Source organism: Ricinus communis, chromosome 5, assembly GCF_019578655.1.
Source record: "Ricinus communis isolate WT05 ecotype wild-type chromosome 5, ASM1957865v1, whole genome shotgun sequence".
NCBI classification, from domain to species: domain Eukaryota; kingdom Viridiplantae; phylum Streptophyta; class Magnoliopsida; order Malpighiales; family Euphorbiaceae; genus Ricinus; species Ricinus communis.
The window spans coordinates 20666427-20689570 of NC_063260.1; the positions used below are offsets into that span (position 1 = coordinate 20666427).

General features: G+C 34.0%; 3 protein-coding genes across 6 annotated transcripts; 1 reads left to right on the forward strand and 2 right to left on the reverse strand.

The window, feature by feature from the left end:
- Positions 1-5730: 5730 nt before the first annotated feature.
- On the reverse strand, positions 5731-9845 carry LOC8264091. 4 transcript variants are annotated; one of them, XR_001535258.3, is made up of 8 exons: positions 9485-9845; positions 9299-9410; positions 8211-8303; positions 7263-7463; positions 6663-6905; positions 6542-6566; positions 6002-6110; positions 5731-5796 (listed from the first exon to the last, which is right to left on the reverse strand). XR_001535258.3 is itself a non-coding variant. In XM_015719459.3 (7 exons), the coding sequence occupies exons 1-5, from the start codon at positions 9838-9840 to the stop codon at positions 6672-6674; spliced, it is 996 nt and encodes a 331-aa protein (XP_015574945.3). In that variant the 5' UTR covers positions 9841-9845; the 3' UTR covers positions 5731-6110; positions 6542-6566; positions 6663-6671. The 4 variants fall into 4 exon arrangements, 2 of the variants coding, with proteins under 2 accessions (XP_015574945.3, XP_002519663.4); XR_007215876.1 differs by lacking the exon at positions 6542-6566; XM_015719459.3 differs by having other exon boundaries at positions 5731-6110.
- Positions 9846-10409: 564 nt separating this feature from the next.
- Positions 10410-13747, forward strand: LOC8264092 (pyruvate dehydrogenase E1 component subunit beta-3, chloroplastic). The gene is made up of 4 exons (XM_002519618.4): positions 10410-10781; positions 10888-10997; positions 11081-11124; positions 12405-13747. The coding sequence occupies exons 1-4, from the start codon at positions 10679-10681 to the stop codon at positions 13375-13377; spliced, it is 1230 nt and encodes a 409-aa protein (XP_002519664.1). The 5' UTR covers positions 10410-10678; the 3' UTR covers positions 13378-13747.
- An 8620-nt stretch (positions 13748-22367) lies between these two features.
- Positions 22368-22730, reverse strand: LOC125370024 (uncharacterized mitochondrial protein AtMg00810-like). The gene has a single exon (XM_048373595.1). The coding sequence runs from the start codon at positions 22728-22730 to the stop codon at positions 22368-22370; it is 363 nt and encodes a 120-aa protein (XP_048229552.1).
- Positions 22731-23144: the final 414 nt, after the last annotated feature.

A 23144-nucleotide genomic window follows, 5' to 3' on the forward strand; every position in this document is an offset into this window, starting at 1 on the left:
TACACAACACAAAACACGAGGCAGGCAAACTGGCAGACAATTATTTTTGACTCACAAAAATCATCAAATACTCAACATAAACCAATAGACACAAATTAAATCAAAGAATTTCCACAAATTAACGGGCCAGAGAAAATTACCGAAACACTCGATCGCTCGGTCGACTCGCCTCCAGCCGCCGGAGTCCGATCGACGATTCGAACTCACCATCGGACTCGAAACGACGCGCTGATGACGATCCCTACTTCCGATTTTCCGATATGACCTCCGATCATCCGGAGAGATTTGTGGACGATCTCGGCCGTCGATTTGCAAACGAAGCCCGATCGCTACGAAACCGGTGCCATTGCGAAGTTTAAGCTAAGGAGAGTTGGGATACGTCCTCCGATCATCCATCCTCCGCCGAAGCTCGTCGAAAAAGCCGGGGCTGCCACCACTTCGCCGGAACTCTCTCCTCTAGCCACCGAAACCGACGCTGCTGCCGCCAAAAGGAAGTTCTCTTTGAGGGGAGCCGATTGCCACCGAGATCGGCAGGAAAGGCCGCCGGAAACGGCAGGAACATCCTTCGAAAGCCGCTGCCCCCCTTGGCGTGATTCCGCCATCGGCCGCTGACCACTATGTCGCCATGCCCAACCGCATGCCGGTTGTCCATGGAAGGACACGGCCATGACCGATCTCCTCTTTCCCCCGCCACTTTCTCTCTCCCCGACATCTCCTTCCTTCCTTTCTCTTCTTCCTCGATTCATTTCCTTTCAATATCGACATTAAGCCCCCGAACTTTTCTTTATTACAATTTGATCCCTCAACTTTTTAATTACTTACAATTTCACCCTATAAAATTTCCAATTAACCCCTAAACTTTTCTTTAACCTTTCAATTAAGCCACTAACTATTTAATTTGGGCCAAATTATAATTATTGAAAATACACAATTACATATATACCCGTGCCGATACAATTATTTACAAAAATATCAAACATATAAATTTTTATTAAACCCCCATAATAATAAAATTATATTAATCCTTATTCCAAAATAATCCTCCAATTAAATCCTACACACAATTAAATTTAATAATCATTTTACTAATTATTTTTCTAATTAAATTTAATACCAATAGTTAATTAAAATACCAATTTCTCCAAAATTCTTTTATTAAAACATCCTTTACAATTTCTGCCATAATTTTACAATATATAATTTTATTTATATATATACATATACATGGAGAAAAAATTAGAATAACTAAAAATATAATTTACCCTTCAAGTAATTTACTTGATTAATTTTTAAATTTCAAACTTTGCATTTAAATCATTCCAACTAGACCAAATAAAGATAAAATAAAATTAATTTAAATAAAAACTCATTATTAATATAATTATTATTAAATATAAAATTTTTGGATATTACAATTATTTTATCATATAGTTCATATAAAACTCGAATGATTAATTTCTTTTATAAATATCATTTTTAAAATATTAATTTAGAATATTTATATTTATTTTCAGTATTTTATGTGTGATACTTGATATTTATAATATATGCTTTATAATTTCTTGTGAGATCGACCTCGTGGTGAGCTTGTCCGAATTATAACTCGATTCGTATACTTATGAGTACTAATTTAGGCACATCAAGATGATTTACAAGTTTACAATAAGATTAGACAATAACGTATTCAATTTAAACATTTGGTCTACTTTATCTAATATTTAAAATATTAGATTTATAATGCTATTATACGCCCTCTTTTGAATTTTTGATAAATGATACAATATTATGCAATTTGTAAAATCTATATTTAATTGGCTTCTTAATTTTATAAATAAATTTTAAGCCAAAAGAAGTAAAATTATTTGTTTTTAGTAATAACCGGTCTCCGGAAAGAAGACAAATAGGTCTCAGTGAAGGTCGGTCTCCACCAGAGACTGAGCCACAAATATAAGAGACTAAGCGATAGGGCTGAGCATGGATCTCGGTGATTCCCGCCCGAACCGAATAACCGTACCGAAAAGTACCAGAACCGAAAATAACCGAAATTTTTTATAACCGAATTGTACCGATCCGATTTTTTTTACTATTACGGTATGGTACTGGTTCTTTAGTAAAAACTGTACTGTAACTGTACCAAAACCGATCCGTCTTGTACTGATCCGGACCAAACCGTAGAACCGAATTTTTTACATATATTTATAAATAATTATTTATACTATATAAATAATACATATTAAAAAAATAATACATATACTCTGTAAAAAATTATTTTATATTTAACTATAATATTATAATATACTTTATACTCTATAAAAAATATAAGTTATATATATTAATATGTCACATAGTATATTGATACTAGTAATCTAGTATACATACTATTTTTTCTTATTTTATTTTTGATTGCTTGAGGGCAAACAATGAGTTAGTGTGGGGTTATTTGATATGCGTAAAATACACACATCTAAATGGGGTTTTAAGATTGATTCTATGGACATTTGGATGTCAATTGGTCCCAACACTCACCCTATGCATCTGTTTGTGTGCATTAGGTCCAAAAGAAGTTAAAGAATGATAAAAGGAAGAATTGGAGCATAATTGGAAGTCAAAGCTGCCGAAACGAGCTAAGTATGGGCATGATGAAGCTGAACATGGCCGTGTTCCCAACACGGTCACAGACACGGCCGTGTTGGATGCATCAAACATCAAAGAAAAAGAAACTTTTAGGGAGCACGGCCACAGAGAGTAACACGGGCATAAACACCAGCCCGTGTTGGGAACACAGACATCAACACGGCCGTGTTGGTGTCCACAGGGGGAATTAATTAAAATATAAAAAATATATTAAATTATATTTACAGTTTAATTTTTTTTCGAAAAAGGATGAAACAAAACTTACAAAAAATTGTCAAAACATAACAAAGTTAGGATTTTTTCATTGCTGCCGTTCCCAATCGCCCATCATTGCTGCCATTCCCATCGCCCATCTGATGTTCCCATTGCTTCCGGTCACCCATCGCTGCATTGTTCCGCCGGCCCCATCGTTCGCTTCGCCGCTTCCGTCGCTTATCGTTGGTGCTGTTCCCATCGCCCATCGTTCCTGCTGTTCCCGTCAGGTATTGCTGCTGCCATTTTTAATGATGAAATCGTATGCGTTTGGTATCTTTGTTTCTTGTTTTAACGATGAAATACTGTTTTAGTGCTGCCATTTTTATTATTGTTCCTGTTGCATTATTGAACTGTTTGTGCAGAGTAAAAATTAAGCTTTACTCTTGATAATGATTCGCATGCTAATGAATGATTTGATTATGGACATTTTCTTGATAATGATTTGCATGCTTTACTCTTGATAATGATTCGCATAACTTAACTAGGACATGTTTGAGGACGACTGCCATTGAATTAGTAAAAATAATAGTTGAAAATGAAAGTGCACAAATTAAAAGATGCATATTTGGTTATATTAAATTTATAACTTATCTATAGCAATTAAGCTTTAACTTAATTTTATCTTATATGTTGCAGTTTATAAAGATGGTAAAACATGGAGTTAGCCAACTATCCAACACTAAGAAGAGGAAAACAACTAATTCTACTTCTTCAAACAGCAATGGCTTGTGGTTAGCTTCAATTCCACCTCCATCGGAAAATAATGCTTCATCTGCTGGCAATAACAGTATCGTTGTCTGTTCAAGTAAACATCCGTGTCCACCACCAACAGAAAAAGAAAAAAACACTGTTGACACTAATGAAGGTACTAACACCGCTGATCCACCTACTTCCTCTCCTAGTAAAACTAGGTCATTTGTTTGGTTGCATTTTGAAAAAATTAAGAACTCTGATGGTAAAGAGACGAGTAGAGTTAGGTGTTTATGGTGATCATATTTTTATGCTAGCAGTAACATATATTTTAATGGTTTGTATTTGAATATTGAATGAATTATTGTATTTGCAAGTGACTGAATTATGAAACATGTTGTTTAAGAATATGATTGCAATTTTAATTCAGATTTTCATGCTACTTTTTTTAGGTTGGTAATCATATTTGCTCTAAATGTATTTGATTAAAGATGAGATTAAAGTTGTGTTTTTAAAAATTTTTAGAACCGAAAATAGCACCGAACCGAACTGTATTGAACCGTAAAATTGGTACAATACGGTATTGGATCTTTTTATGTTTGGTACGGTACTGATACCTTCAATTTTAAAATAACCAAGGTTTGGTATGGTACTGGTGATTTATAAATAACCGAATTGGACCGATCCGTGCTCAGCCCTACTAAGCGACCTCACTTAGGCACATGTATCACCACCACCCAAGTCCATGAAAGAACCATTGAGAAGAATCCGACCCGGAAAATCCACCGGATCACCTATAAATCCAGCTTGGGGCAAAGTAAAAGTGTAGGACATGTGTCTATATACGAAAACAACAATACCATTAGCCAATAGAAAAGCCACAACATAAAAGGGCGCAACCAATCAAATTGAAGGAAAGGAATGTACCGATGAGAGAGAAGATTCTCATAAACCAGACCCATATCTCTTATATATATATATATATATATATATAATATGTATATAGATATATATGATTGTAAGACCAAAGTAGAACTATCAAATCTTTAATTGCCGGAATGGTTTTGCCGATTTTTTACCGTCATTGTCTTCTCATTGTTTGTTGCAGTGCATTACCAAATTAGAACACACAAGACTGAAGTCATCACTTGCTGTTAACTTAATCCACTAATTTTTCCGATATTCGTCTGTTTATACTGTCAAATCTTAAAAAAAAAAAAAGGATTATGTTATGTCTTATTTCATCGAGTTTTTGAGCAATCTTATGTCTGCCTTTTTTACATGTAGAAACTTTCTATCCTTCACGTATATGAATCTTATATTTCGTAGGCGTGAACTTTGTCTAGATTTTGGAATTTATATTATTCTTATTAGTTGTTTGTGTGGACCTGAACCGTTGAAAATTTAAGTATCTTTTTTAATTACCAGTACGGAGAAAAATGATTTAAACTTAAGAACGTGCTTAACGGTCTTAAATTGAGATTTTGCAACTATTATAGAATAACTTTGTGAATGATTTTGTAGACTAAATCTGTGAATGCTTGAAGACTAAAGGGAACGGGAAAAAGAGTGTGTTAGAAATACATCGAATACCTACAAAATGGTGGAAGCATAAGTTAAGGTGTCAAAATAATATAAATCTGGACATCAATCCTTGGAGCTCTATAGAAGACCCTTTGCAGAACAAACATCCAACAAATTAATCAATTAAATCAAGAGAACCAAAATTTATATTATCAAATTCTTAACATTTATTTTATAGGGCAATCAAGTTTTCAATTCTCAACAAATATACATGTTTCTATAAGCATTTACTTTTATACAAATTAAATCCTCAAATCTCCAATTTACTGTTTCAATATTTACATTTAATGCTTTCAAAAAATTTATAATTTTTTTTAAAAAATAAAAATCCTTTGGCTTACAAAATTTTTAATTTTCAAAATTAAACCTTTCAGCTTAGGGTCCAACTCACTATTATTGATAGCTCATTCCAATTACTTAGCTCTTTAAATACTCTTGTTCAACTATTTCCATTCAATAAGCTCACCTATACAAGTTTTAACACCGGTCATGGTGCAAATTCGGATCGTGACAGACCAACTACAACAAAATAAAGGAAATAAGCATGAAATACTGACCAGTGATGCAAGTTATTAATGTTGGTCCTCTATTATTGCCGGATAGAAGGTTTCCACGTACAACTGCTAAGCACCACTGCCCATATCAAATGCTGGTAATTACTGACCAGTGATGCAAGTTATTAATTTCATTCTACAAGCCACGCCAACAACGCTATTTGCTATTAACAATGAGCCTATCCCATGAGGAATTGACCATTACATACTCTTGTAATACCAAGTGATAAGTAGAATCATCAGGTATATCAAATTAAGAATACAGATTCGCACAGTTCTGTTACCAGGCAAAATATGATCATTGAATATGCAATTTGCGTGAGCCTGGCACGCTAGTGGTTCAACTGACACTGATATGTATTGAAGTCATAACCAGACGGAAAGGAAGTGACCCTGAATGCAGGCAAAAAATAATGCTTTATTATTCGAGCAAAAGATTAAGAAAATGAGGAAGCTGCTCCTATTTCGTCAGAATTTCATTTTCTGATATATGGTCCTTAAACAGTTATAGTAGTGATGAAATGTATAGCATATTGATGAAGAGACGGGGTACTGGTTATCATGAAAAGTGGTTAGATAATAACTCCACAGAGTTCCACTTCTCACATTTGCTTCAGTGAAGTTGCACTATTCAGATGCTAATTATATAAGATATTAAACACTAACGCTTGCTAAATAATTGGATGGACCATGACACTGAGTAAGCAAGAAGGGCATTATACTCTAATAGTAATTTAAAAAAACCTTCCAGCCTTAGAGAGTGAAATGAAAAATCATCTGTAGCAAGACAACTATGAAAGCAGGTTTCAATTTTGGTAACCAACCTTGACATATTTTCACCCTCTGGTCCTGTATCCACTCAAAAATAGGAAAAAGGAAGAAGTAAATACCTATAAGAAAAGCTTAAAGCTAATTGCATTAAAAACAACTGAATGAAAAACTTACTCTTACAATTCAACACCAAGGCCACTTGGCATCTTTCCACTTGAACTGACGTTCACCATGACTCCTGTCAACAGAACTTCCTGGGCAAAATCCTCTATCTTCCAAATGTTTATCCTCGTTCCTTGTAGGTGCCCGACAGCATTGAAGCTTTTGATCACGTAGCACGGCTTCCTCTCTGTATCTGGGGTTACCATACCTTGGGTGTTGGATAAATTGCACATTTTTCCACCACAACTTGAGAGCCTACATGAAAAAATAGTGAAAGAGAGTGAACATCTTTATTAGATTTCAAATCATTCTTTTACAAGTAGACAAGCACGCCTATGAATATTGTAGTAGATAAGGACGCCCAATGAATATTCTAGTAGCAAGTGGGAAGACAAAACAACTATTCTAATATTTAAAATATTATGCTGAAATTTGTTTTACATGTACTTGAATAGGGGAATAAACTTTTGTGCATTCCGGTTAGGTACTCCATGATATCCTCCGGGAATTGTAATAAGTGATCCAATGAATTAAGTCAACAGAACTGCTGCTTAGAATTCAGATCAAGACTACAATCAAGAGTACACTTATCATCTACTCAACTCTACTTACATGCCAATATATCCATAGTGCAACTTTCTGAGGCATCAACCAGAAGAAGAAAGAGTGATCAGATGCCAATAGCGAGGGTAATCTTTTAGCTTCCAATGTAGCCACAAAATAGTCACCAAACTCAGGGTGTTGAACTGAGATGATCACGGATAAACTGTCCCCTGGAGCATTTGCTTTAATGCGCCAATTCCCCAGCATATCCTGCCATTTTCCGCAGATCTTAATGTTAAAGAGTGAAGGGCCTCTGTTCACAATAAGGGTCTGGAAAATTGAAATACTTCAACATTATGCACAGTTGAAAAATGACAAACAAAATGACATTTTGGTGTAAGTTGCTAGTCTTATATCATTAAACTGTCTCAATCTGAATCACCTGATTCACTTATCCCCGTGTTTATGTTGAATTGCTTAATTACAGTAGTCCTATATTTCAATTGACCTGGGAATTCAATGAGCTCTCAAATAACCCTTAAGATTTTACAGCCTATATTAACATATTTAAACAACACAAAAGCTTCACTCACTATCTGAAGACAACAATTGCTGACACTATTCTAAGGTGTCTTTCCAAGGTACTGTGTTGGGTGGAACCAATTATGTCGCAGAAGTTTTCAGATCTTGTCCAACACAAAAACAATATCTCATTGTCAGACTACTCATACATACTATGGCACAGAGCCTAAAATGTGGGGCATGACATATATTATTACCGCAGAAAACAATGTTCAGATTTGCATTATGCCTAGACTTGAGTATTGCTGCATGTATCCCAATGGAATAGTGGGAAAGTTAGCAACAATAAAAAGACATGGAAGGTTAAACTAAAAATCAATTATGAAGAAAGTGGTGTATATATATTCACAAGGAAAATCACGAAGCAATAAAAAAACACATCATAATTATAACAACAAAGAAAGTACAAAGATGAAAGAAATTTCTAGGACATACCATAAATGGGCTAACATGCAATGGTTTCGCCACTAAATCTGAGCTTGGATTAAAGACAAATGTGACTCTTTCACCCCATGGCGTATTTGTTACCTTAAACCAGAACCAATGAAAAGTAAGCAAAAAGTACCAGATCCAAACATCAGAATACAAGACAGTCAATCTAAAAGAATATGCCAATCATACAGCAGTAGAATGTTCTCTTCCTAACATTTGCAAGCTCACAAATTTCAAAAGGCTATCAGGTGTGATCAAAATAATGTGCAATAGTAAGCAAATGAACCTCCAACAATTGTACAAGCATTCGAAAAAGAATGGGTCAATAGTTGATTCCTATTTGGGGATGAATATGATGTCTTTAACGCTCGAATGCATATCACACACAATGACAAGCAATTCACAGTATCCTGCAGTGTGAATTATCCCCACTACCGTATTTCATTCAGAAAAATATTGAAGACAGATGAAAAAATCAAAAGAAACAAAAAAGGAAAGAAAATGATATGGTGAGTAAATAAGACATAGAAGAGAGAGTATGAATAAACGGAAGCAATGATGCACTAATTTCTTTGTTACTTGTTAAAATGTAAGTAATTATTTCCATGATAACATTTTCAAATAATTTCTACTTTTAGTTGTTAAAAAGCAAGAGAGCACCTGCATAGTGTGAGCAAAAGATTGCATAGTTTCAGTGTATCTAACTCCGTTTCTTAAAATTGTGAACAAATGAAATAAAAGCTAAAACACACAGTTTGCATACAAGCTCATATGTTAGAAATTATGGAACTATAGAGCAGTTAGTGAGATGTTCCACAAAGCGAATCGGTTTTCCGGACATGAAGCTTATTATTAACAACTTAGCTCTATCCTGTTGAAGTGTAATATAAGAACAGCAAATGGGGAGCATTAAATATCATATACTTGGATACTTGCTTGAAGGAGAGAGAAAAAAAAAAGAACATATAGAGTATGATCATTAAACACTAACCATATATTATATAGAAAATAGCAATAAGAAAAGAACATATTGCAAGTTTTCAGCGATCAGAGGTCAGACTCAAAAGTACAAAAACATGCCAAGTACAGACCTCAGCAATGCACTTGGTTAAATGGTTAATAGATCCTTCAACTTCATAGCAATAATACAAACTCAATGGATTTTGCTCATATCCAACGCTGGGAGGAATTGTCAACAGATAACTGCATAAAACACAGCATTTTATAATCAATCAATCCAACTAATTTGAAGATTGAAGTAAATTAATAATAAGTACACTGGTCCATTGGAGTCTGCTATTCGGCGAGCATCATGGGCGCTGAGGTGGCCAACCGGAGTAGAGGGAGAGCGGTCGAGGTCAAAAAGAGCATAACGAACTGAGTACTGAAAGGAGTGGCGAACGGGATGGCGACGCTCATGCCAGACAGTGCCTTCGTAGAGAGAGATTGAGTCAGACTGGCGGCCGGTGGAGTGTAATACACGAAGGCGGGTGAGGAGAGTGCGGAGAAAGAGAAGGAGAGATAGAGCAAGGGAACTAATGGATGTTGATATGATTGATAAGAGGAGATAAAGAGCTTCCATTTCTTTCTTATTTTTTTGTGGTGGTTTGACCTGCAGCACAGGCGGGAGCATTTATTCCTGGAGTTTTAATGGCCTGGTCCAAGATCGTCTGGGCTTGCGCATACGGCCTAAGAGCTAATTCTCACACGTCACTCTAACACTTACGTGGACATTTCATATCACGTGCCCCACGACACATGACAAAGCCCCATAGGGAATAAACTTAGCATATGACAGGTGGACCAAGTGATGTCAGGGCCTTGCCATGTGAGTAGACAAGTAAACGGCCATTTGGGAGTAAAAATGTTGATTTTAGATTTAAAACTATCAAAATGATAAGTGCAGCAACCCTAGTCTAAACAAACATGCAGGCGATGCGAACCCGAACGCACTTGACAACTATTAACGAGCTGCTAGTTAGGGTTGGTCCAACCGTCCATGTGGGTGACCAACGACACAAATCACACACAGTTCACGTGCTTCATTCAGTACATAAAGACGCATCTCCCTCAAGTTCAACAACCATCCAGACGACTCCACGTAATCTTCTAAATGCGATGAAATGACACAAATACCCTAAGGGTAAAACGTGGCAAGTCTGTAGTAGGAAAAGCAAAGAGCGGAGATGTAGAGAAGCAAATAAATCCCAAAAGTGAAGAGAGGCGAGAGGTGGCGATGGAAACAAGGTGGGAGTGTGGATGTGGCCTGAAATAAATCGCCAAAGGGGGCAATGCTCAAACTTAAACAGCTCGAACACGCAGTGTAGCTATTCTTTGTTATATTTCCTCAAATTCTCCGCCCATTCATTTTAGTTTCCTTTGCTCTTCTATAAATTCCTTCTTTTAATTCGCTACCCCTTTTACCCATCCTCTTTTCTCTGTTCTCTTCTTGCTAAAAGAAAGAGAAAGAAATGGCTACAACTTTCCAGGGGTTAGGAGCTTTTACGGCTTTGACGCCATCCAATTCCATAGATTCCAACAAATTTAAACTCCTCTCTCGCAGATCCCTCTCTGGTTCGATTTCTGTGCATAATTTTGGATTCCTTTTATTAGTTGAAACCTGTTAATCTTTTTTTGTGAAAAAGAAACTGAATCTGCTGTATTGTTGAATTTCATTTAGAGAGGAAAGCGAGCCTCTTAGTAATCAGATCTGACGGTAGCAACAACGTCAACTTGGGTTCTAATTCAAGAGGTCGCAGGGCTGAGCACTTGATTACCAATGCTGTTGCAGTAATTCATCTATCCCCGTGTCTCCTTTTTTGCTTCTTTTAATAGTATTTAACTGAATTTGTTTTACTACCGTTTTTGTTTAGACAAAAGCTGATGCTTCTGCAGCTTCGTCTGCATCTAAACCCGGGTATGCTTCTTCCTTTTTTATTGCCTTGAGTATCTTGACAGTTTTCAAGAATCAGTGATTTTGTTTCTTTTTTATTTGTTTTGCGTCAATATTTGGGATTTTTATGTTACTTGCTTACGACGTTTTGAAGTGTAGAAGCATGGCATACGATCATCGTGACCTTCCTTTTTTGGTGCATTGAGAATTGCAACTCTGTAAATAATATTGTCGTGCCTATTTTTGCTATGATTTCATGTTACTTCAATGACATATTGTTCTTGTAATAAAATGGGATCATGTGCTTTTCGCTAGTCTCGATTTCATGTTACCTTCGTGCTTTTCTAATTTCCGTTTTTTCATTTTACAATATACTTTGACCGTTCTACAGCTTTTGTTGTATGAAGGAGAAATCTTTTCTTTTATAAAAAGTTAGTTAGAGCTGTGCTGTTCATGATATTGCTTTGTTGTAATTGTTAATTTTGCGACTTCACTTCGTAGGCATCAATTAGAAAAATTGAACTTACTAACTAAAGGTTGTGAGAGTGTGCGAGCAGTTAAAAAGCTGTTTGCAAAGAGTATTTTTTTGTATAATAATCTTTTCAAATCATTTTGTATTGTTTTCCCTTTCTATGATTGATCTTTCAGTCAGAATGCATAACAATGTGATTCTTAGGTATTGCTAGTTCAAGACAATGGTGTGCTATCAATATTGTCATATCTTTCAAAAATCAGTTCCAAGATTCTCTTTTCCAACGTTTGAACTAGTGACAGATAAGGATAGAAGCGGCCATTCTTTTTGCTGCTTTGCTGGGCAACAAAATGAAATTAAATTAAACCAGATCATTTAATTCTTTTGTGTACTGGAAGCATGTTTGTGAATTAATTATCAGTAATGGAACTTAACACTGAGTTTGATCCCATGGTTTGCTAAATTATTTGTCATAGGATCTCTGATAATTATTATTTAAAATGGGCGGGGCTGGTCTAGGCTAAAGAGAACTCGGATCCTTGCCCAGCCCAAATAGTGAAAGTACTTGAAAATTTCAACCTAGATGCTAGTTGGCCAATTGTCTTACTCCAGCTGTGATTTCTTTTTGGATGCTCAACTCTTGGACAAAATACCCCTACTAAATAAGTGGTATATTAAGTCTCATATCATGCTCAAGTCTGCTTTATTCTTTAATTTTTTTAGTTTTGAGATTGACAAGTGTGGGATAATCACATCATTATTTATGTTTGCTGGTGGTACTCTTTTCACATTATTCCACGAGTACTCACGCAATTTTGCATTTAACTATCAGACATGAACTTCTACTGTTCGAGGCCTTAAGGGAAGGCTTGGAAGAAGAAATGGACAGAGATCCTACTGTTTGTGTTATGGGTGAAGATGTTGGTCATTATGGAGGTTCTTACAAGGTGACAAAAGGTCTGGCTACAAAATTTGGAGATCTCAGAGTTCTTGACACCCCTATTGCTGAGAACTCCTTCACTGGTATGGGCATTGGAGCTGCCATGACTGGCTTGAGGCCAGTTGTTGAGGGTATGAACATGGGATTTCTCCTTCTAGCTTTCAATCAGATCTCAAACAATTGCGGTATGCTCCATTACACATCAGGTGGCCAGTTTAAAATACCCATAGTTATTCGTGGACCTGGTGGAGTCGGCCGGCAACTTGGGGCTGAGCATTCACAACGCCTTGAATCATATTTTCAGTCAATTCCTGGAATCCAAATGGTTGCATGCTCGACTCCTTATAATGCCAAGGGCTTGATGAAAGCTGCAATCCGAAGCGAGAACCCAGTGATACTTTTTGAGCATGTTTTGCTGTACAACCTTAAGGAGCGAATCCCTGATGAGGATTACATATGTAATCTTGAGGAAGCTGAGATGGTTAGACCTGGAGAGCATGTCACCATTTTAACCTACTCGCGTATGAGATATCATGTAATGCAGGCTGCCAAAACTTTAGTGAACAAGGGTTATGATCCTGAAGTGATTGATATCAGATCATTGAAACCATTTGATCTGCACACAATTGGAAATTCAGTGAAGAAGACGCACCGTGTGCTGATTGTTGAGGAGTGCATGAGGACTGGTGGAATTGGTGCTAGTTTGACTGCAGCAATCACTGAAAATTTCAATGACTATTTGGATGCTCCTATTGTTTGCTTGTCTTCACAGGATGTGCCAACCCCCTATGCTGGGACATTGGAGGAATGGACCGTGGTTCAACCTGCACAGATTGTGACAGCAGTTGAGCAGCTGTGCCAGTAATTACAGTGACACGAATAGTCATCATCTTTTGTGGTAGAGTTCTCTTGTTCCTCCTCTATGAAATACTTTTCTTTTCAGCTTTGGTTAAAGTCGTTCTTTAATTTCACATTTGGTTAACAATTTTGCGTCATTTGAAACATGCAATCATCGATCAAGTTGAGGGTTTGTTGTTCTTATTTATCTTTGCAGTAAGTTAATATCGTGTAATGGTTTATCGGTAGATATGTGGAATTATCATCTGTACCATCAGGTTTGTCTATTGGGATAAGATGATGTAACTGTAGCCTAATTTGTATTGGAAACTGTTAGAAGCAGAAATCATCGCAGTTACCCGTGGTTAAATAACTAGAAAGGGACTTCTTTTTGCTCATGTTGGGGTACTTCTTTTCCATCGTGATCTTGCTTATTGTGTTCTGTAGAAGATAACATTTCTTTTCTTTTGTCTTATTCTAAAACCTTGCCGATGAGAAGAGACTGTCTTATTATGTTTGCCCACTTTATTTTTGCAAATAGACGTGTAAAATTTATTTGCATAAATATATATTTGAAGCAGAAGATATGAATTTGATAATGCATAGAATTTTTTTTATTTTAATAAATTAAATCATGAACTAAGCTAATGTTTAATCTAGAAAAATAAACTAGTATTTTCATTATTCTTTTCTTTTTCCCAGTGGAAATGCTACTCTATATGCATTTTGGGACTAGAAAAAAGATTGAGAATTTTTTAAAAATATTTTAAAATCAATAAATCTGTGTATATCTTTTCTAAAAAATTTATTATTTTGTTTAAATTTTTTTTAAAATTTATGGGGTAATTATTTTTCACTTGTTTTATTTAAAAATAATAATAATAAATTACTAAATCAAATTATAATTTAAAAAGAGTTAAAAAAAATCGTATTTTTGATATTTTAATACAGTAAAAATAAAAAATACTATAAATTTAATAAAAAACTAAAAAACCTGATATTTCTGATATTTTTCTAAAAATAAATGAACCAATCTCTTGAAATATATAAAGAAATCCAAGTAATCGTGTCACTATTAACTACAAACTGCTGGAAGATGAGCTCTTTGGCACTGGTTGATGTACATACCACCTAGGACAGTATTAAGTACAGACCATTAGCCGTCCCAAGGCATGTCAAGCAGCTGCGACTAGAACTCTATAAAATTCTTAAAAATCTTGATAGTTCGGTTTGGTCGGTTTGATAAAATAATAAATTTAGAAATTATAGAAATTTAGTAAATATTAAATAAAATAACATTATGACGTAACAATCAACCGTATCATAAAAAAAAGAAAAACACAAATATAAAGTCGTGTACTGGAATTTTGATACCATAATTATATTAAAAAAGAATTGGAAAGAAATATCCTCCAAAACGTCAGCAGACATCAAAATATAGAAAATTCTTTAGATGTTAACTTCTGAAAAAATAAAACTACAATTTGTATATCATTAAGATTTAAGTAGTTTGTTCCAAATAAGATTTAACATTTGATCTTGATAAGTATGCAAATAAAAGAAAACGCATGGTTAAAGGGTGTTGGATGCTCTAACTATGAAAGATATTGGTTACATGCATTTAGTTATTACAAGATGGAAATTTGAGCCCCCCCTATTATAACTCATTAGTCACATATAAGCTTCGCCACAAACCGGTTCAACTTGGAACTGAACTGAAATTCAACTTATTAAAATTCGAACCATACTCAAATTGAATCATATTCGGAAACAACCAATTATTTTTTACTTGAAACCGAAACTGGTGATCTGTAAAAAAAATAATTTATAAGTTCTTAAAATATATAAATATATATTTATTATTTATTATCTCTTTCTAGACTTATTTTCTATAACTATTTATTAGCTATAATTTTTTTTAGGTCAAAAGTATAGCTAAGCCCCTGAATTATGCCTTGTGGACCACTTGAGCCCTTCATATCTTTTTTCTTATTCCCAAAAGAAAATTTTTTCTTTTAAAAATATTTTCGTTATTTTATGTCTAACTTCTATAAATATTTGATCATGTGTACAAATGCGGCGCAATTTAAATAAGTGGAGATAACAAATATATCTATATGTACTAAGTTGAAAATAAAAAAGATAAATAAAAGGATATTCAAATCTACAAATAATTTTGTTCATTTACACCATCTTCTCCATGTATAGAGGAAATATATTTACAATCTAAAAAAGATAATTTCCCCTTAAAGAAATTTTTTGGAAGAATCTAAAGTCCATTCCTTTGGTGCATTTCTATTTTAGTAAGGCTTCAAGCCTTAAATAATGATGTGAGGTAATATTTTTTGAAGTACAAAAAAAAGTTTTTGAGATGAAACTAACAAAATAAACAAGAAGAAATACATATATTGAAATATTATGTGTGCATACCCACAAAAATGCTAAAATGCTCAAAATAACATGGTAATAGTAGTGATTTAATTAGAAAATTCAAAGTAAACTGTACAACAAAATGATCTCTCTCTACATCGAGAAGATGGTGCAAATGAACAAAATTATTTGTACCTTTATTTTTAATCCTCTTACTTATTCTTAAGTTTCAACTTAGTCCACAAATGAGTATAATTGTCATCCTCACTTATTGAAATGGGGCTCCGTTTATATGCATCATCAATTATTAATAGGTGTTAAAGATGAAGTAACCAAAGGGCATCTATATGCCGTTTCTTAAAGAAAATGTTCTTATTGAGAACCAAAAGAAAAGAAAAACATGAAAGGCTCAAGTGATCCACAGAGCATAATTCAAGGGCTTGGACTTTTATTATAATTATTATTATTATTATTATTTTTTTATTTCTCTAGAACAGCTATCTCAACTTTTTAATAGCTTGAGTTATCTCTCCATTAAAATTATTATCTTTTTCATGTCTAGAGTTACTATATATATATATATTATCTATAAATTCTTTTCATATAATCTTTTTAACACTATCTCATATTTTTTATTAATATTTTTTAATTAAATATATATTTATCCTTCTGAATTTATATTAATTAGTCAGTTTAATACTTTAATTTTCAATTTAATTTGAAGAAACACTGTAATCAACACAAATAAACGGTCAGTGATCATCTTAAATTTATTATCACCTTCCGATGCAGCATGCATGTAGATGATCATAACATCTGCCATCAGTCTTAACTTTCCAACAAGAGTCCCACATATATTGTAGTATTGACATGGCTCTGGCCCACCTTCTTGATTTCTTCATTCTATGTCTACCTTTCTGAGAATAAAAGACAAATTTTCTATTTTTCAATTACACATGTTACAGTAGTCATTAACTAGAAATCATAAAAACGTAAAGAAAAAAAAAAGAGAAAAAGTAGTAAGGTATTTTTATAATTATTTCAACAAAACAGCCTACCTGTTGTAAATTCCTCAAAATTATTAGATAAAGAGGCCTGGCTCCAAAATCAATTGAGCCCACGAATGTCTCCTGTATTACTTGGCACGAAAAGAGACTATCAAATTGATTTATAGGCTTATAAAAGATAAGTTGAATTATGGGTTAGTTCTCACTGTCCAACAATGATGTATGCTTGGTCCACTTGTCCTCCAAGTTTGGGCTGAACCTTTTTTACTTTCCTTTTAAGAATACAAGAAAGAGGGACTTTTCTATTAATACCTTTACACCTTTCCCTTTCTCTATTTTTATTAATACGAAGAGTGAAATTATTACTTAGATTAGATCTATATACTGTAACTAATAAAATAGTTATACATATTATGAATATTTTATATTTTAGTACCGAATAATTTACACATATTTATTTATTTAAAATTAATAAATATGTAAAGATATAGAATAAATCTATTGAATTTTTCATAAAAAAGATTGCTTAAATCATGAAAAGAACCATGCTCGCTGCTCTTTTTACCTCACTTCAATGGGTTCCTTTGGTAAAGCCACAAAATGGGCCGTACGCTCACATCTTCAGCAAGCACGCAGTCAGATTTTGAGGTTTTTCCCAGCTAAGGGGAAAGGTATAAGCTTGTAACCAAAGAATGAGCTCTTGGCATATCTTCAGCAAGCATACAGTCAGATTTTGAGGCTTTTTTCGGCTAAGAGGAAAGGTGTAAGCTTGTATATCAGCCGAACTCAGGACTGACGCACAACCATGCGCACCAGTGAAAAAAATTTAGTGAATCTTATGTGTAAAATTCATAAAATTCTATTTGAATATAGTTTAGAAAATTCCTTGGGTTGCTCTTGTATTTTTGTAGAATTAAGTGAATTTTACATGTACATATTTATAAAATATTATTTTGAATAAAAATTCACTTTTTTTTTTCTTACATGAATAATTTCTCTTCAATTATATGTCTATCTCTTTATCTTTCTTTTTCTTTTTCACCCTTCCTCATTATTTTGTTAATAACAAGCTATAATTTGTAGAGAATTAATGCAGCAATATTTGGATTGGATATCTAATTTGTCCCAAACATGCATAAACATGTCAATCAGAATCAATCACTCTCTCTACATGTGTGACGGTTTCATATAAGAAGATGGCCATGTGGGTTTTTTTTGCAAGTTGTAAGAACACAACAACTACTTGTTTTTTGTTTATTTATTGCCTATCACAAAGCGCATATATATTACAAAATCAAGACGAGTTTAATCAATTAAGTGCATGAACAATTGCCAAATCTGCAGTTCCTACCTACCAAGCAGGTTTCTTTATTCTATAACTTTCCAGAACACAAATCCTTTTCAAGATACCATCCATCATTTTGTGTTGTCTGAATGTGCAGTTTAATCAAATAATTAAACAATATATACCGAATCGAATTAACTAATGTTATAACTTGAATATAAGTATAAAAAAAGTGCTCGTAATGTATGGGATTTTTCATGTTATTGGTCCTAGGATTTTGGTGTGTATTGTTAAGCCACAATAAAAGAAAATAGTGTATTTGATATCCTGATCTTTACATTCACATGCTAGGTGAGCTGCATTTGGCCTATGCACTTTGGCTTTAGTAATCCATTCATAGTATATATGATAAAGGAATAGGTTTTGTATAATTGATTATTCTTAGCTAATCAGTCTTAGTTAATTTGATCACATCTTCTCACATCATTCAAGGCATGACGAATGTGTTCTCATCTATTAGTATTTGTAGATGTCATAACTTTTCATTGTGAAACTGTTGTACAAAAAATTGATTATTCTCAAGAAAAAAATTTGTTCATCTCTTTTTAGGGGTTAGGGGATACGATAATAATAATAATAGAAATCTCACGCAAAGGCCACTGGGCAACTATTTAAAATGAAAATAAGGCAGAAGAATCAATACCTTTAAACTGACATATAGTCTACTCCACTATGCAATTTGTAATTTGTAAATAACTTTCAGGAATAGTAATATGTAATCATGTAAAAAGACGTTGATCAATCTGCATGTTGTATCACTATCTGTTCGGAAACATGCTTAAACATGTTTTCTGCCACTTGTTTGATCGTTTTCAAATGAACGTGACCATGCTGCAAAATACAGGATTGAAATTGCTTGCTTACAAGTTTAAAGGAACCGTAATATGCTTATGTTGGGTTGTTGATTATTCACTAGAATATATTTCATATATATAGATATGAAAATTTGCTTATCGTCGTTCACTTTTTGTCCAGGAGGAAAGACACGATTGGTGATGTGCATTAAAATCTACCCATGTGGAGTACTTGTGGAAATGTAGAAATTAATAAAACGAATCAACGTGCAATGAGTTGGCATATGTGTTTCTTTTGCCAAGCTTAATGGCACCAATCAGGGTTACATCTTGTAGACATGTTTTTTCTCTGCCTTTGTTTTGTTGTGGAATCTGTCCTTATGTTTTCTTTCTAAAAGAAAAATCAGTTCGTGCTAATAATTTGTAATGGATGAACCAAAAGAAAAAGTTTCTTAAGTATCACATGAAGATATCTTCAATTATCAAAATACTTTTGTTCATTCTTATCATAATCTTACGATATCCCAATAAAATCCCCTAAAGTTCATTGTATTAGAGACAAGATCTAGCATTTTCATCATAATGACGATAGTAGTAATAATATAATATACATAATTATTTTAACTTTATCCTCTAATAATATATGTAACTCAAAGTTTAAGTTAAATTTAATTAGAGTCTCAACAAACCAAAATCTTCTCAGAATTTAGAAAAAGAAAATGAATTCAATTTCTTATACATATATAGTCATGATTCGACTGTTGTGTTGACTCGCCAATCATCCATTTAGAGGACAAATTTTATGGGCTATTAATTCCAAATCTTTTGAAGTGATAAAATAAATGTTGGTTGTGATTTCAGAAAAATTGCATTAACATTATACAATCAGATGCCGGTCCCAATTACCATATATATGTTCTAATGTCTTGGACAAATATATATGTATATTGATGCCGTTTGAACAAACATTAATCTATGCCTCAGGCAAGAATAATTCGGCCCATGCGAAACATATATATCTTGTTGGAACTTTTATTTTCGTTGGTATTATTATAGACATTTCCAATTTTTCGAATCAGATCAAATGCCCTGTTTTTCTTAAAACGAGAAAAGAAAAAACCTACAATTATCATTGCCCGACAGTAATTGATTGATCAGACCCGAGCCCTTCTTTTCTTTTTGTATGTTCAATTCAGAAACATCATTTCTCAGTATGTTCCATGACAATGGGATGGATGGTCTTAATTGCATATTATTTATTTATTTGTTTCTTATTGTAAAAGAGTTCTTGCTGGTGTTTTATATATTGACATGTGTTATTGTGATGTGAAAGGTGCCACATGTGTACAAGGCATCGAAATTTTAAGATCTTTCACCTCTGGACAATCCTCATTTATTACAATTTGAACTTTATCACTGTATACTTAATCTGTTGCAACTTGCAAGCATATGGTGAAGGATCCATTCTTTGTTGTTCTTAATCTTTCTTTTTCCCCTTTCTTATTTATTCCCTCTTTCTTCTTTTCTTTTTCTTTTTCTTCAAAGATCTTTTCCGTCATCAATACTGCCGTTCAACCACATAAGGCTATCGCTTTAATGCATTTCTTTTTTCACAGAAACGAAAGATCAAATGGAAATAAGTTTGAATGCTGAACTGAGATGATCCCATTCATATATCACGTAAATAATTACAGATTTTATAGCTTGCATCATAAATAAAAAAATTATAAAATGTAGAGATTTCGCTGTGGGGGCCTATCCCAGGATCAGATTTTATTCAAGAAAAAATCGGAAAGAAATACAAAATTGCAACATAGAAGCCACCTATGAACTGTCTCTATTATTACCACGTCCGCATTCCCCCCTCTCTCTCTCTCTATCTTTTCTTTATTCTCTGCTGTCTAAATTTTTTCAGTCTTTTCTCAAACATAAAAATCTTTTTCACTTATATTTATGACAGGCGCAGCATGTATTGGTCCAATATGCAGGACCCTCTTAAGAGTCTGTTTCTGCCGTTGGAAACTGAAGATTTCTGGCCCATTCCTTGCTCCAAAGGGCAAACTGCCCTTGTCTGTGTCATCTCTTTTAGCTTCTTCTTCTTCTTCTTTAAATTTCATTTAAATAGGAATTTATAAATTTCCGTGTTCTTTTATTAATGTTTGAATCTTGAGATGTGTCGACTCCTCCTGTTTTCTTGTTACCCAGATAGTCTTTCATTTACATCAATTTTTAATATTCTTTGTATCTGGACACCCCATGTTTGTGTCTATGCTTCATGTTTTTCTTGTATTCCAGATAGTCTTTTAAATGACATCAATTTTTAAATTCCTTTCTACATCATATTCGTACGGTGCGAATGAATGCACGTAAAGACATATAGGCTTATTATTACATTTTAATAGTAACAGTAATAATAATAATAATAATAATAATAAACAATCTGTTGCATGGTTATGGAAAAGGAGGGAGACATAGAACTCTCCCTTTTTGCATTACATAGTAGAAATATGATCGTCAAATTAATGCTTAATGTCCTAAACAAAATCAAATCTTACTAGGAATTACTCCAATATTTCAATTGCTCCAATTATATGCCTTAATTAATTTGGCTGAATGTAGGTGCTAACCCTAGTGAATATCAGAAATGCAAATGCATGCTGAAAACGTAACAGTGCTCCTTTATTTTATCCACTTAGGCTGTTTCAGAGATAAAGACGTATCTTAAGGTAGGGCTAATGGGTTAATTATCTGATTGTCACATGGTAATAATTAATGAGAAATGCCAATTTGTTGTAATTAGTTTTAAAGTCATATAACAATATTGTGGAAAAATAAACTGTAGGAAATTGGTATTAATCTGTGATGATGATCAAATATGTATTCTGAGATTTACAGGATTGAGGTTGTGATTAACGGTTTTATTGCTATGATCTATAGGTCCTAACTCTATGTCAACGTTATTCTTGCTATACTGAAATTAGTGGAAGTGACCTTTTTTTCTTAGGGAAGAAAGGATGCTGATGCTCCTAATGTCAACTTTCTGGCCTGTGATGACAGAAACTGAGGCCTTATCCCCCAGTCCTTGACTGTTGGTTTTGGATTGCTGAGTGTTGCTTATGTTCTTCAACACTCCCCCTCAAGATGGGTTCAAATAGGTTAACCGATCCCATCTTGCTGAGGAAATTTTTATGGCTGGTTTTGTTCAGTGTTTTTGTGAGAATATCTGCCAATTGTTCATTGCTTCTGACGAATGGGGTTTCAATTTCTCCAGACTGGACCTTTTCCCTTATAAAGTGACAATCTACTTCGATGTGCTTGGTGCGTTCGTGGAAGACAAGGTTTGAAGCAATATGTCTTGCAGCTTGGTTGTCGCAGTACATTTTCATTGGTCTTTTAGATTTAATCCCCATGTCTGCGAGAACTTGCTTGATCCATATTAGTTCGCTGGCTATTGATGCCATTGCTCTATACTCTGCTTCTGCACTGGATCTTGCAGTTACAGTTATTTTTTACTTTTCCACGTCACTGGATTGCCTCCTACAAAGATACAAAAATCAGAAGTTGACTTTCTGTCATAGCTTCCGGCCCAATCTGCATCAGAAAAACCAACTATATCAGTCATATTATTGTTCTTCATCCAAATACCTTGGCCGGGTGTGCCCTTGAGGTACCTAAGGATCCTATCGACGGCATCTAGGTGACTTGTGCGAGGGGCATGCATAAACTGGCTTACCATACTTACTGCATAAGTGATATCCGGTCTAGTGACAGTGAGATAAATCAGCTTTCCTACTAGGCGCTGATAGTGCCCTATATCATCTAAAGGATCTCCATCTTCAAGATTGAGTTTGGCTTTAGTTTCCATTGGTGTATCTATAGGTTTAGCCCCTATTTTTTCTGTTTCCTTTAAGCGATCCAGAACATAATTTCTTTTGGATAAAAATAGACCCTTAAAAGATTTGGCTATCTCTATTCCAAGGAAGTAAGACAGTTGTCCGAGGTCCTTGATATCAAATTCCCTTTTTAGTTTCCATTTGACTTTTTCTATCTCATTATTATTGTTACATGTTATGATGGTGTCATCAACATATACAAGGATAATAACAGTGCATGTGTGAGTGTGTTTAACAAACATGGAAGAGTCAGAAGCATATTTAATAAAATTAATTTTTAAGAGAAAGTGGCTTAGCTTGGCATACCATACTCTCGAGGACTGCTTCAATCCGTAGATAGCCTTTTTCAATTTACCTACCAAGGATTGATCATTTGAGGGCTTGTA